Source organism: Vulpes vulpes, chromosome 1, assembly GCF_048418805.1.
Source record: "Vulpes vulpes isolate BD-2025 chromosome 1, VulVul3, whole genome shotgun sequence".
Classification (NCBI taxonomy): Eukaryota; Metazoa; Chordata; class Mammalia; order Carnivora; family Canidae; genus Vulpes; species Vulpes vulpes.
The window spans coordinates 73710516-73723749 of record NC_132780.1 but is presented as its reverse complement, the minus strand read 5'-3'; the positions used below and the strand labels follow the sequence as shown (position 1 = coordinate 73723749).

The 13234-nt window shown below is 52.1% G+C and overlaps 1 protein-coding gene across 4 annotated transcripts in view; it reads left to right on the top strand.

Annotated features, from left to right (window-relative positions):
• The window catches only part of TMEM181 (transmembrane protein 181), a 75707-nt gene that overhangs the window by 26960 nt on the left and 35513 nt on the right, over positions 1–13234 (top strand). For 3 of the 4 annotated variants that reach the window (XM_026018751.2, XM_072766931.1, XM_072766939.1), the window contains exon 2: positions 7684–7787. In XM_026018751.2, coding sequence (XP_025874536.1) covers positions 7684–7787 — 104 coding nt within the window. Of the gene's footprint in view, positions 1–2282; positions 2415–7683; positions 7788–13234 lie in introns of those variants that run through there. The other variant, XM_072766935.1, reaches the window with a different exon arrangement.

The following is a 13234-nucleotide window of genomic DNA, read 5'->3' as shown; positions in this document are numbered from 1 at the left end:
CCTAAGTATCACTGTCGGCCTCGAAAGCCCAGGGAGGCGGGATGAAGCCAGGCTGACAGGCCGCAGGCCAGTGTGTTGGGCCACAGGAGAAGAGATTATTTTTATACAGATGATGAAAGAAAAACAAAATCTTCGCTTGAAACATGCAAATGCACTGAGAGATTGAAAGTCCCTTCCCACCCCCCAGATGCTAATTTTTAAATTCTAGAGTGGGAAATCTGGGAATGCATTGAACACGCAGCAAAATCTGTGATTCAGAAATATTCTCAGTTTTACCTACCTGCTGTATCGTGACTTGATGAGACCAGATAAAATCCGTATTTATAGAAGTGCTTGAGCCTCCTGGCTACTGTTTTCTCCTGCCTTCCCCGCGGTGCTGGCCTTCACTGGGTTCTGTGACAGGCTGAGATCTTCCATCCCATCTTCATCCGCATCCCTGAAAGCGCCCTGAGGTGTTTTCTCGAATTTTCTGCTCTGCCGCGTCTGTCCATGTCAGGGTTGTTCTGCCCCAGGCCCATAAAGGGGCTCATTGAGTGTGTGCCTCCCCCATGGTTTGTCTCTAGTGCTGTTTTATCAGCTCTTATGGGGCCTGCGTGGGAGGGGAAGTGTCTAGCGGGAAAGTAATGTTGGCTGCAGCAGTTCTGGAGCGCTCGCAGCCCTAATGGGGACACTGGCTTTCCAGCTGGCTGAGCAGGGCCCTGACTGAGGGTGTGGGCCGAGGGGGAGGCACTTGCCTGGAGCTGCTCTGGCCAGTTTCCAGATCCAGAGGGCAAAGGGCAGGGCCATACAAAGCATTAAAAAAATGACAGTGGGAGAAAAAGTTGGAAGTGTGCCATTTAGTGGTCTCTACTTGATCATAGCAGGGTGAATATTAGAACATGGAAGAAACCAGAGTAAAGCCAGGGACAAATGGATACAAATGGAAGGAATCAGTAGTGATTGGGCTAAGGCATCTCTAGTTCATGACCTGCCCTTTGTAAGGCTCAGCGCTGGGCACCGAGAGGCCAGAGGTGGCACTCCGGGTTGGGAGCTTGGGGGGAGCCTGTGAATAGTTGTCACCCGCAGTGAAATCTGGGAATGAGGGCAGCCCGGGTGGCTCAGCGGTTTAGTGCCCTCTTCTGCCCAGGGCGTGACCCTGGAGACCCGGGATCGAGTCCCACGTTGGGCTCCCTGCGGGGAGTCTGCTTCTCCCTCTGCCTGTGTCTCTTGTGTCTCTCATGAATTTAAAAAATAAATAAATAAAATCTGGGAATGGGCATGAGCCTCCTGTCCTGCACCTGAGGAGACAATGGCCTTCTCAGAGAGGTTGGGGGAAGCCTCATGGGAGGCAGGCCCCTGGCTGGGCTGGATGGGTGCCTGGGGCTGGAGGGAGGGGAGGGACTCAGTGACTGTCCTTAGAAGTAAGAAGGCCAGCGTCTCTGTGACGAGGGTGAGTGGTGCCCGTCTCACATTCTTTTTTTTTTTATTTTAAAGATTTTGTTTATTCATGAGAGGCACAGAGAGAGAGAGAGAGGTAGGGTGGGGCAGAGACACTGGCAGAGGGAGAAGCAGGCTCCATGCAGGGAGCCTGACGTGGGACTTGATCCCAGGGGCCCCAGGATCAGGCCTTGAGCCGAAGTCAGCGCTAAACCGCCGAGCCACCCAGGGATCCCCACCCCCCCCACGGTCTCACATTCTGACAGGACGGTCCCAGGTGCTTTGAACTGAGAAGGTTCTATATAGCTCTGTGACTTAGGGACCTGAGTTTCATTTTTAATTGTGGTTTTTGTTTTCTTTTTTTCGGTAGGTGTATCAAAGGGGAAGCTTTTAGTTTCAGTAGAATAGTCATGAAAAGTGGCTTAAACACAGGGGTGTCCAGGGTTAATTTTGCGGCTCTGTGGCCCCGGTGGCCTGAGCAGTTTCCGTCTTTGGCTCTTGGCCCTGGCCTGCTGCAGTGTCCACCTTCTTCTGTGGGGTGTGGCCGCAGCCCCTTGGACAGCACTTACCTGCACAGCCCTGCCCATCGGAGACACGGCCAGTGGGGGAGGGGGGGGGGCTCTTCCCTCCCAGTCTTCCCTGCATTAGGCCCGAAACCTCTCAAAGGGCCTGGCTGGTTTCCCTCAGGCTCTGTGCACTGGGGGGGGCGGGGGGGGGGGGGCGGCGGGCAGGGAGGGCAGCCTGGGAGAGTGAGGCTAGTCCCCCTGGTAGGGGAGCGGGGGAGGAGGGGACAGACAGCCAGGGACTTCTGCCCTGCCCCAGAGAAAACCCCTTCATCTCCTTTTTTTTTTTTTTTTTTTTTTAAGATTTTATTCATTTATTCATGAGAGACACAGAGAGAGAAGCAGAGACACAGGCAGAGAGAGAAGCAGGCTCCATGCAAGGAGCTCGATGTGGGACTTGTTCTCGGGACCCCAGGATCACGCCCTGGGCTGAAGGTAGATGCCAAACCGCTGAACCACCCAGGGATTCCCCAGCTCCTGCTCCATCTTTAGAACAAAGTGAGGAATTACGGTGGGAAAGTTGTCTCCAGAGAAACACACGTAAACATGTCACAGGCGTGCCAGTGACAATCGGTTGTGAAGTGTCTGGCTATCATTCGCAGTGGTAGAGAAGCCACTGGAGAGTTCTGGATTAAGAGTAAAAACACCTGGCTTCCAGGGCAGCTGGGTGGAGGGGGGAGGGCAGTGCCAAGGCCAGAAGCAGGAAGGCCAGGGAAGGCTGCTTCAGTCCAGTGACACATGGCAGGCCTGACTGGAGAGCTGAGGAGGGCCGAAACTCTACATTTTGAGTATCATAGATGTGGGGAGTGAGGGGAAGACAGGTCCCAGAGGACTGCTGAGTCCTGGGCCTGAGCCGCTGGAAGGTTGGAGAGGCCACTTCCCGGGGAGGGGAACACTGCAGACAGGGTCAGCAGAAGATCCAGAGTCTGGCTTTGGACACGTCACACTCGAGCTGCCTACTGGATATCCCAGGGTGGTGTCAAGTAGGCCTTTCCCAGCAGTCTGGGCCTCAGCTGTGAGCATGGAATTGTTCGCACCTGCAGCGTCTCTAAAGCCTGACACAGGAGGAGGTCACAGGGAGCAGAGCTGAAGAGGGAAGAGAGTAAAGGGCAGCACCGTGCAGCTGTGTCCCAGCAAGACCGTGATGACGTCGGTCCGGCTGCAGAGAGCCTGCGTGTAAAAAGAGACATGGGCCTGGAGGGAAGACTGGCGTCTGGGTCCCCTCTAGAGGAGAGAAAGGAGGGACAGCTGTCCCGAGCTGGCAGGGTTTTGCTCGAGGCCTTCCTGCTCTGGTTATCCAGGGAGAAGGTTCCACCAGCTGCTGTGTGTGACTCAACCGGGCTGTTGGGGAAAGGGGGAGTCCTCTCCCTGCTCCCTAGTAGCTGACACCAGTTTGAGGGAAGGACATGAACACTTCCGAGGTAACCAATGAGAGTTGAGTAGGTGTTTCCGTGGGTCTGGCATCCGTGCAGATAGACGGGCCGTCGGTCTCCAGGCGCTCGGCCACGCGGGCCCTGTGTGCTGGAGAGGTCTTTAATGGGGGAGACCGCGAGAGGCGAAGGGCTTCCTGGAGGAGGTGGGACTTACAGGTGATTTCGATTTCGGTGATTTGGTGGGGAAGAGAGAGAGCGTCTCCCGTCCGGAGGGGGTGTACGCAGGGGCTGGTCCGGAGTCCAGCTCGACCATGGTGGGAAACAGTGTAGGCATCGGATTCGGATGCTTGGTTTGAGTGCCCCTCAGCCTGAGCCCTCATCTGGGGGTTCTGGAAGGGGTCAGACCTTCCTCGGAAGGCAGCGTGATGACCACCGCAGGTTGTGCTTCGCCAGGCTTACGTGCCACGTGGTAGGAGTCATGGGGACGGGTTTGGGGGGACCTGGGAAGCCATGAGGGGGAGTTGAGCCTTGACGGAGTGGCTGTGAGGAGCCAGAGGCCTCCTGTGTGGGGCAGCAGGGCAGCAGGTCCAGCGCTGCGGAGGACGCGTCAGGGAGGCTGGTGCGGTGACCATTCCAGGAGTGGTGGGGGGCCCGGGCCGCCGGACTCGGCCCGGCGCCCCCTTCCTGGCCAGCTGCAGCAGCGGGGTGAGTGAGGGACCGGCATCCACAGAGGTGACTCCAAGGTTTCAGGATGTGGAGAAAGCGTAGAGGCAGGAAATGGGGAATGGAAACAGCTTTTTCATTTGCTGTTTTGTGCCTTAATGGGTTCAGTTTTAAACTTATTGACCGTAGAGTGGTGTGGAGTTCTAAGTGAAAGCGTCCTGGGGGACACTGCCTCAGAATGGCATCAGGGGCCAGGCAAAGGCTTGGGGACGGTTCCTGGAGGTGGGGAGGGGGAAGCCGGGGATCCCCCTGGGGCTGGAGAGTCTACCAGAAGGGGTGGGGGACAGTAGAGGCTCATGTGCAGGATGGGTTGAGGCTGCTGGGTCAGAGGCCTCCTGGTAACGGCCTGCGTGCCTTTTCTGCATCACATATCTTGCCTCTGAGCGTTTACAGAACATTCCTTCTGTTGGTGGCCTGATCCTAGGGCGTCAGGGCTGTCACGGAGACTTGCCTGGGCTGCTGGTTAATTTAGGTCAGCTGGGTTGTTAGAAACACATTGGTGTTTCAGGTGGGAGGTGAAGTGGGAAGTGGGCAGAGAAATGACTGATTTGGGCAGGAAGTGGTTGTGGGACAGCTGGGACCAGGAGACGTGAAGCGAGACCAGCTGGGGTGGTGGTGGGAGGGGGGTTCTACCCTCCGCTGCTACTGCCACTGCTCTTGTCTTCATGTTGGCATCTTAACGGTTTTGCTACTTTGACTGAACAATACTGTAGACCTGTGATTTGTCTCGACTAGGAAGATATTCCCGAGGTTTTAGAAGTCTCTAGATTTTTGGCGAAGCGCTTCAAAGTTTTTAGATGCGAAGTTGAGAGCAGAAGGAGCCCTGGGGAGGTGGCGCCATCATGCGGAACCGAGCTGTCTTGGCGCTGGCCCTGGCCCACCGTCCCTCGTGACTGGAGGGGGTCTCTGGACCCCAGACCCCCCGGCGTGAGGACACCTGGAAAGGTCTCCTGCTCGGCAGGAACCCGAAGGTAGCAGAAAGGCGGCGCGATGCCCAGCCGATGCCCAGCAGCCTGGGGGCGTGGACGGGGTTGTGCCCGGGGACGTTTCCGCGGGCAGGGCACTTGCTTTGCTATCTCGGTGTCTCTCTTCCACTGAGTTGGGTGGGGCCTGATTTCTAAACCAGGAAAATCTGTAATAAATTGGATGTTAAGTGGCCGTTTTAAGGAAGGGGGGAACACTGGGCTTGTACTGAGCCCAGAGGGGGGTTTGCACAGCACCCCCGGGTGGGCACGCGCTGCAGGCACTCGGCCTTGCGCTTTCCGCGGCGCTGCTTCTCTGACAAGTCAGCGAGGATGTGTTTTAATTAATAGTGCGTTTTAGATATCAAGATTTAAATATAATTTATTCTGTTTTTCTCTGCTTCTGAGTAACCTCTCCTGGGCTCTCACCTGTGCCGGGAGCCCTCGGCGCCCCTCAGAGCCTCAGCACGGGGTGGGGGGGCACGTCGCCCCGAGAGCGGCAGAGTGGGGTACCATACGTGACTAGGTGTTTAATGTTTAAATAACGAGATTTACAGAAGAGTGGTAAAGATAGTAGAGTGTCCGCATGGCCCTCACCCAGCCTCCCCTCATGCCGGCGTCTCCGCACCGAGGCTCTGTCACACCCGAGAGAGCCATGTTGGCATGGTCTCGTGAACCACAGACTTTCTCGGCCTTTTCCCCACAGCTAGTCCATTTAGCTTTGTGTAATGTGTTTTCAAAGTGAAAACGCCCGCGCAGCTGCACAGAAGTCTCCCTTCTGCAGGCTGTGCGGAGGGACTGCGTTATTAGCCTCCACACCTGGGGACAGCAGAGCCACGACAAAGAGGACCTTGTTCTGGTGCCGGCCCCGCTCCCACAGGGCTTTCCCCAGAAGCACAGTCGTGGAGGCGGGTCCCCTCAGCTCTTCCTGCTTGCTGAGCCTCCTTCCTGGGGACCGGCAGTTCCTGCCAAGGGACAGAGCTCTGATGTTGTCCCCGTGTGTAAGTTGAACGGGTTGGGCTTCCTCCCTGAGGTCCTTTCTGGCTCTAATATTTTAAAGCTTTCAGGCCTCTTAGAATCTTTAGGGTCCAGGGGCACCCGGGAGGCTCAGTTAAGTGTTCAACTCTGGGTTTCGCCTCAGATCGTGATCTGAGTGATGAGATCGAGCCCTGTATCAGGCTCTACACTCAGCTGGGAGTTGGCTGGAGGTTCTCTCTCTTTGCTGCCCCCCCCCTTTGTACTTTCACTCACTCTCTAAAATAAATAAATCTTAAAAAACCCACACAAAACTTTAGGTTCTGAAATCAGAGTTGGGGTTAGGCTTCTTAACCCACTGGCTCTCATTTCTCTTGCAGAGCAGGGTCATTTGTGGGTTGGCCTTTGGACCTGTGTCCCCAGGACAAAGACAGAGGCACTCATTCCTTCATTTCTTCACTGATGCCGTCATTCTGTGAACCACGGTGACACAGAGCCCAGGGTTCACTGGCCCAAGGCCTGATGGATCCTGCTGGGGAGAGCCAGCTGGGGAATCAGCAAAGCCACATCTGAGCTCAGCAAAGCCACATCTGAGCAAAGGTGGCTTATGGGCCCCAACCTTTGCTCCCAGATATTGTCCAGCTGATTTCCTGCTCAGGAGCTGGAATCTGCAGCCGTGGAAGGAAAGATTGCGTGCACACAACACCTTAAAGCAAATAACCTTTCCTTCCGTTTCAGTTCTAAGCCCTGTTTTCCCTGTCCTTGGGTGTGTGTGCTGTTCCTGAGGCAGGAGAAATTCCTCCTCCTCCTCAGCTCCCAGGACCAGGGAATGCCAGAGGAATAAAAAAAAAATGTAAAAAGCAAAACCAAACCTCCCCTCCCATTCTCGTCTCTTTGGATTTATGGGCCTCCTCTTTAGGTTATAAGGCGGGATCGGCTGCTTGCAGGCCAAGCCTCGCCCGCCACCTCTCTGTGGGAGGGTTGAATCGGAGCGCAGCCATGCACATGTGTGTACATCATGTCTTGCTCTCCACACTGGTGTAAGTCATAGAAGAGTGCGGGCAGCCTGCTCAGTTGCATCCACAGCAAACCCCACAGCGAAGGTCAGGCTGAGCTGATGCAGGTGAGGGGTTGTAAGGAACCCTGGACAGGAGGAACAAAGTTGTGGGCTACTGGAGGACTGGGTGGGAAAATGCGTGCTGGTGGCCCTACAGTTCCCAGTCTGGGCTTGATTGTGCCAGCTAACCGTTCAGGCTGCATGTTTGTGTGAGGAGGTCAGGGTCCTCTGTGCACTTGGGCTCCCCTCTGGCCGCTGAAGGTGGGGGCGTGTAGAGGGGGTTCAGCCACCGTGTGTGTGGTGCGGTGAAACGTGCCTTCAGTGAGCCCTGAAGCCACAGCACGCTGTCGTGCCGTGAGGAGTGGGGTCTGGCTGGTCCCATACGGAAAGGGTGGCAGTCTACCCCTGATGCCCCAGAGAGTCACCCTCCCTGTAGTAGTCACCCAGGTTACTTGGGCAGTTTTGTCAGGCGAGTCACCTGGGTTTAGAGTAGGTCCGCTTCCGAGGTGGGGAGAGGGTAGCCAGACGCAGCCTGGGGATGTTGCTGGTTTGGGGAGGGGCCTCCTGTGGATTCCACACTGTTGCCTGACCCTCACCCACTGGCTTCTCTGCAGGTTGGCACCCATGCGGCTGTACACGCTCTCCAAGCGCCACTTTGTCCTTGTGTTTGTTGTCTTCTTCGTCTGTTTTGGCCTGACCGTCTTCGTTGGGATCAGAGGTAAGGTGCAGTTCTTGGCCATTTTATCATTTATAGTTACCTTGGTGCATGCTTTTAGAGCCCGGGCAAACTCTACCACTTTCTGTCTCCTGCTAAGGGCCCCATGGTGGAGGGTGAAGCGCCACTTCATTCTGAACCCACTGGGCAAGGGGTGACCCTGGTCTTGCCCCTCATAGCAGCCAGGGCTTGAGGTTAACTTGGCAGCACCAGGTGGCCCTGACTACGTACCTTTTATTGGACAGTCAAATGTTTCTGTAGAGGCTCCTGTGCTCAGGACCCAGCCTGGGCACTAGGGAGTCCAGGACACACTGGCTGATGTGGGCCACAGGCCATGTAAACTATCCAGGGCAGCACATTCTTGGGTTGTGGGGAGGCATGAGACAAGCCTGGGCTGACTAAGTGGGAGCCGGGAGGCTGCTCTGATGATGCCCTGAACTCTTGGTGGGAGGGAGCCTGCAGATCGGCTTTGGCCTTGTGTTCAGGGCCCCAGGTGCCCTGGGGTTTCATAGCATGTAATATGAATGGGAGAGACACTATAATGACTTTAGCTTCAAAAATGCCTCTGCAATCATCCAGTCCAACCCTATTTCACATAGATGGAAAACAGAACCAAAGAAGTTGGCCCATTTTCATAAGGTTCCCAACAACCCAGTCTCTTCAGCCCTATCCAGGGGGTAGGAGACCAGGACCTGTGTAGGTTGTTTCTTCTTTCCCTCTTAAACATCATATTTAGTGAGCACGGTTTCTGGCAGGTGTTTATTTAATTACAGCATTTCATATTAAAGTATGGATGACATTTTAGGCTTAGCCTGTCCCAGAGGCACTTGTGCCTCCAGTGGCTAGTGTCTTAACCTCAACTGGTCCTGAGCTGACGACTGGCCCCAGGAAGCTGCGGGTGAGGGTGGTGGTTTAGGTGCTGTTTGCCCGCTGATGATGAACGTCATGGTGACAATAGCAGCTGTAGCCAGCCTCCTCTTTGCCTTCATGTGAGGTCACCAAGGAATAAGTTACATTAATTCTGGCACAGGATATATCAGTCATCTTACTCGATTTTCATAACTGCCCTTTGAAGATTGGTAGGAGAAGCATTGACAGCTTCATGATTGGAGTCCCATGGGACCTCAGCCAACTCTTGTTTCCCTAATCCACTTTCTGTTGCAAATGTCCGTGATATAGTCAGCCTTTTCCATTCTTGCAAAAATGAGGTGATGCACCCAGGTTGAGATAAAAAAAAAAAGTCAGGATTCCCACATCCCTTTCCTTCTTCCCAGCAGGTACTGGTATTAGGATTCTCCAGAGAAACACACCAATAAGATATGTGTAGATTCCAATAGAGAGAGATTTTTTGTGCCCATAGGGTCATCTTGGGCCTGACCACATATGTACTGCTTCCATTTGATGATGGAATGCTGCCATGCGTGCCCAACTTCATGGCCCATGGGTCAGATAACACCCAGTTCATGATGGGCGGCTCAGTTCTCACGGTAACTTGGGCCTGTGGGTAAGCGTTTAGTCTCTACTAAGGCTCAATAACAAGCCAAGAGCTGTGTCTTCTAAGAAGAATATTTATCTATGGAGAAGGGCAAGGCTGTACTCCAAAGTCCCAAGAGCCTACATGAAGATTCATCTATAGAGCCCTGCCAAAGGCTCTAAATGGCATCCCTATCTTCTGCTGACATTTCAGACACCTTATATGTGCCAGATCATATGGCCCCCACAGTAGGCAGCTTGGATGGCAGCCTGGACTTGTTGGAGAGCCTTCTCTTATTCTGGGCCCCACTCAAAGCTTACACCTTTTTGGGTCACTAGGTAAATAGGCCGGAGTATCATACAAAAAAGAACATGTTACCTCCAAAATGCAAAGAGGTGAGGCCCACTAGGCATTGTGCCTCTGTTTTGGTTGTAGTGTCAGCCAAATATAACAGTTTATCTTTCATCTTAGAAGGGATAGCTCTACATGATGCACACCATGGGACCCCTGGAAATTTCACTGGGATAGAAGGCCCCTGAATTTTAACCAGATTTATTTCCCATCCTCTGACATGCAAGTGTCTTAACAATGAGTTTAGAGTAGTTGCTTCTTCTTGCTAAGTCCAGTCAGCATAACACCATCAATGTGATGGACCAGGATGATAGGTTGTGGAAGGGAAAGATAACCAAGGTCTGTGCAAACTAAATTATGCTATAGGGCTGGAGAGTTGACATGCTGTTGAGGTAGGATAGTGTAGGTGTATTGCTGGCCCGGCTTCTAGTGGGCCTTATTCTCAGGGATGAAGAAAATAGTATTTTCCAGATCAGTAGCTGAATATCAGGTACCAGAGGATGTGTGAATTTGCTCAAGCCGATATAGCAGCTATAGTTGTAATCACCACCTGATGAAGCTTATGGTGGTCCACTGTCCTCTCAAAGATCTACCTTCCCTCCCCCCAGGCCAGGTAGGCGAGCTGAATGGAGATGTGGTGGGAATCTTTCAAGTTCTCAATAGGAACATGGATGTCTGTGGTCTAGGAATGTGCTACTGGTTTTGATTGTATTTTTGTAGGTAGAGGCTATCCTGGTGACTTCCATTTGGCCTTTCCCACCATAATTGCCCTCACCCCATAAGTCAGGGAATCAGTGTGGAGGTTTTGCCAGCTACTGCCCATATCTATTGCAATATACATTCTGGAACTGGGGATTGAGCCGTAGGATGGGTTCAGGGACCCACTGGGGCCATTGTGACATGTACTTGAGCTAAAACCCCGTTGATTACTCTGATGAGTGGACTACACTGATGTTTTGGGTTTCCGAAAATTGGGGTCAATTCAGAGCCAGTGTCCAGGGGATCCCAACATGTATTTCCTTTTCCCCAGAATGCAGTTATCTTAGTAAAAAAAAAAAAAAAAAGGGCTGTAGTTTCCTCTGGGAGAATGATGAGCAATCTACATTTTTGCAGTGTACTGGGGTGCTTTCTTAAGGGGACCCAGTCTTCCTTTATTCATAGGGTGTGGATTTGTAAAGAGGCTTAAATCTGGAAACTCTTGATCGGCTGTGACTCTCTTTTTATGATTCAGGTTAGACTTTTATTCACTTGATTTAGACTTTTCTGCTTACACAGATCAAGTCAGACCTTAGTAGGCTTCCTGTGTATTTCACTTCTAGGAATGTCATAGCGAACCAGCACCACAGGTCTGTGCAAATCAGACTCTTCTGATTGTTGCTTTGACTGTCTTGTCCATTACAGTAACCAAACCCACCTTGCTTTTGCCGGGTGAGTGCCACTGCTAGGCCCCACCACTCCCGGGATCCAGTTACTCCCATCGCACTTTGTTTCCCAGGTTGAGTGACTGTGGTTCCTACTGCAAGGTCTGGCCTACAGAGTGAGGCAGTTACAGAGCTCTTTAAGGATGCTGGGCCCCCTCAGAAATTTATTCCTCATAGTAGTGGTAAAAGCTCTGTGTCCTGGAATCTCCTACCCAGCCTTAAATGACAAATCCACCTCAATGTTCCAGTCTCCCTAAGCCTCTGAATTTCCATTAAATCAAGGCAGGTGTGGCATTTCTGATTTGCTCGCTGGGGGCCAACTTTGGGTCCATGTTTTAACCAGTCAATTCACTGTTAGAGCCCTTCCTAACTCCTTGAGCTCCAGCATGCAATGCAGAGTCTCTGCTTAGTGAGGCCACATCCACAAATTCAGCCCAGTCCAGCTTTATGTTCCTTCCACGTTTTCCCACACCCTTAGTATTCATTCCCAAACATGTCTCCCGGATTTCTCTCTGTATAAATCAGAAAAATTCAAGTAGTTCCTTTGGAGTGTAGTGCATCTCCTCGTGGGTCATACTTTGTACTTCACCTTTGGGGGCCTGCTGGGACTTGAGCCTAGTTATTGTTCTAGAAGCAGAGAGGGCAGGTTGCTGAGCACAATCTGCATCGTTCTTCATAGCCCTCAGACCGTCTCCTTAGGTAAAGCAGGCTTTCCACCTCAAATGGAGTTGGAAAGGCTACTTCTGAGAATGGGGAGAACTCTTCCAGTGACAAAGAAAATGCATCGAAATTTAGTAGCTCTGTGCCCCCAACTCTGTCAGGATCTTCCCGTACGTTCGCAGGCCAGGATCATACCACTCCCCAGCCAGTGCCGTCACTTGAATATTGAAGCGACCTGCGAGGCTGGTGTTCAGCTTGTGTTGTCATTCAGCCAGCTGCAGGATAAGATTCTGGGCTTGATTTTCAGCACTCATCCCTGTGGCTGCAGGAGATAAGGGTCTCTGTCAGGGTGCACAGAAGCTGTCAGGTCTTTTACACAGCATTGGAGCTGAGAATTCAAACCCCTGAGCTTGCCTTTTTTTTTTTTTTTTAAACCACTTTGTCCAGGGACATTAGGAACAACCGGCCAACCTCATTCTTTGTTTTCTAAAAATATTCTAAAATACCATAGAGTCACTTAGCTCTTCCTTATAAGTGGTTGATTAGGAATATCCAGTGGGGATATTTTGCATGTTTTCATGAACCACCAGTGTTGTCTTTACTACTGGACATAGACTTGTTATTATCTTTATACCTAATCAGATTAGAGAACCAATTCCAGAAACCCCAGAACCAATATTAAAGAACTCTTCCTCTGTAACCACTCTTAGTACCGAATTCTGTGTTAGTCAGAAACTGAAGCAACAGGAGGTATGAATATGGAGATGGAGAGAGGGAGGGAGGAAAAGAGAGGGGCAGAGGTGGAGGGGAGAGAGAGATTTATTATTATTTTTTAAATATTTTATTTATTTATTCATGAGACACACACACACACACACACACACACACACACAGAGAGAGAGAGAGAGAGAGAGAGGCAGAGACACAGGCTGAGGGAGAAGCAGGCTCCATGCAGGGAGCCCGACATGGGACTCAATCCCGGGTCTCCAGGATCACACCCCAGGCTGAAGGTGGAGCTAAACGCTGAGCCACCAGGGCTGCCCTGAGAGAGAGATGTATTATAAGGAACTGGCCCACATGATTATGGAGGCTGAGAAGTTCCAAGATCTGTAGTTGGCAAACTAGAGGCACAGGAGAGCTGAATGAGGTCCAGTCTGTGTCTAGAAACATGAATAGCAGCTTGAAGACCGAGAGCAGATAATCCCCTTACTCAGCCTTTTGCTCTGTTTAGGCCTTCAACCATTTGGATGAGGCCCACCCACATTGGCCAGGGCAGTCTGCTTTCCTCTGTCTACTGCTTCAAATGTGAATCTCATCCAGAAACACCCTCACAGAAACAGAATCACGTTTAGCCAGATATCTGGGCACCCCACAGCCCAGTCAAATTGACACAAAATTACCATCCTAAGTCCTCTGGTAACCTTATAAGGATTTCGGAATGAGAGTGGACCCTTAGCAACCACTGGGTCAGTCATCCTCATTTGCAAATGTGAAAACACATTCAGAAAGCCAAGTTACTGGAGGGTATTATGCTGAGTGAAATA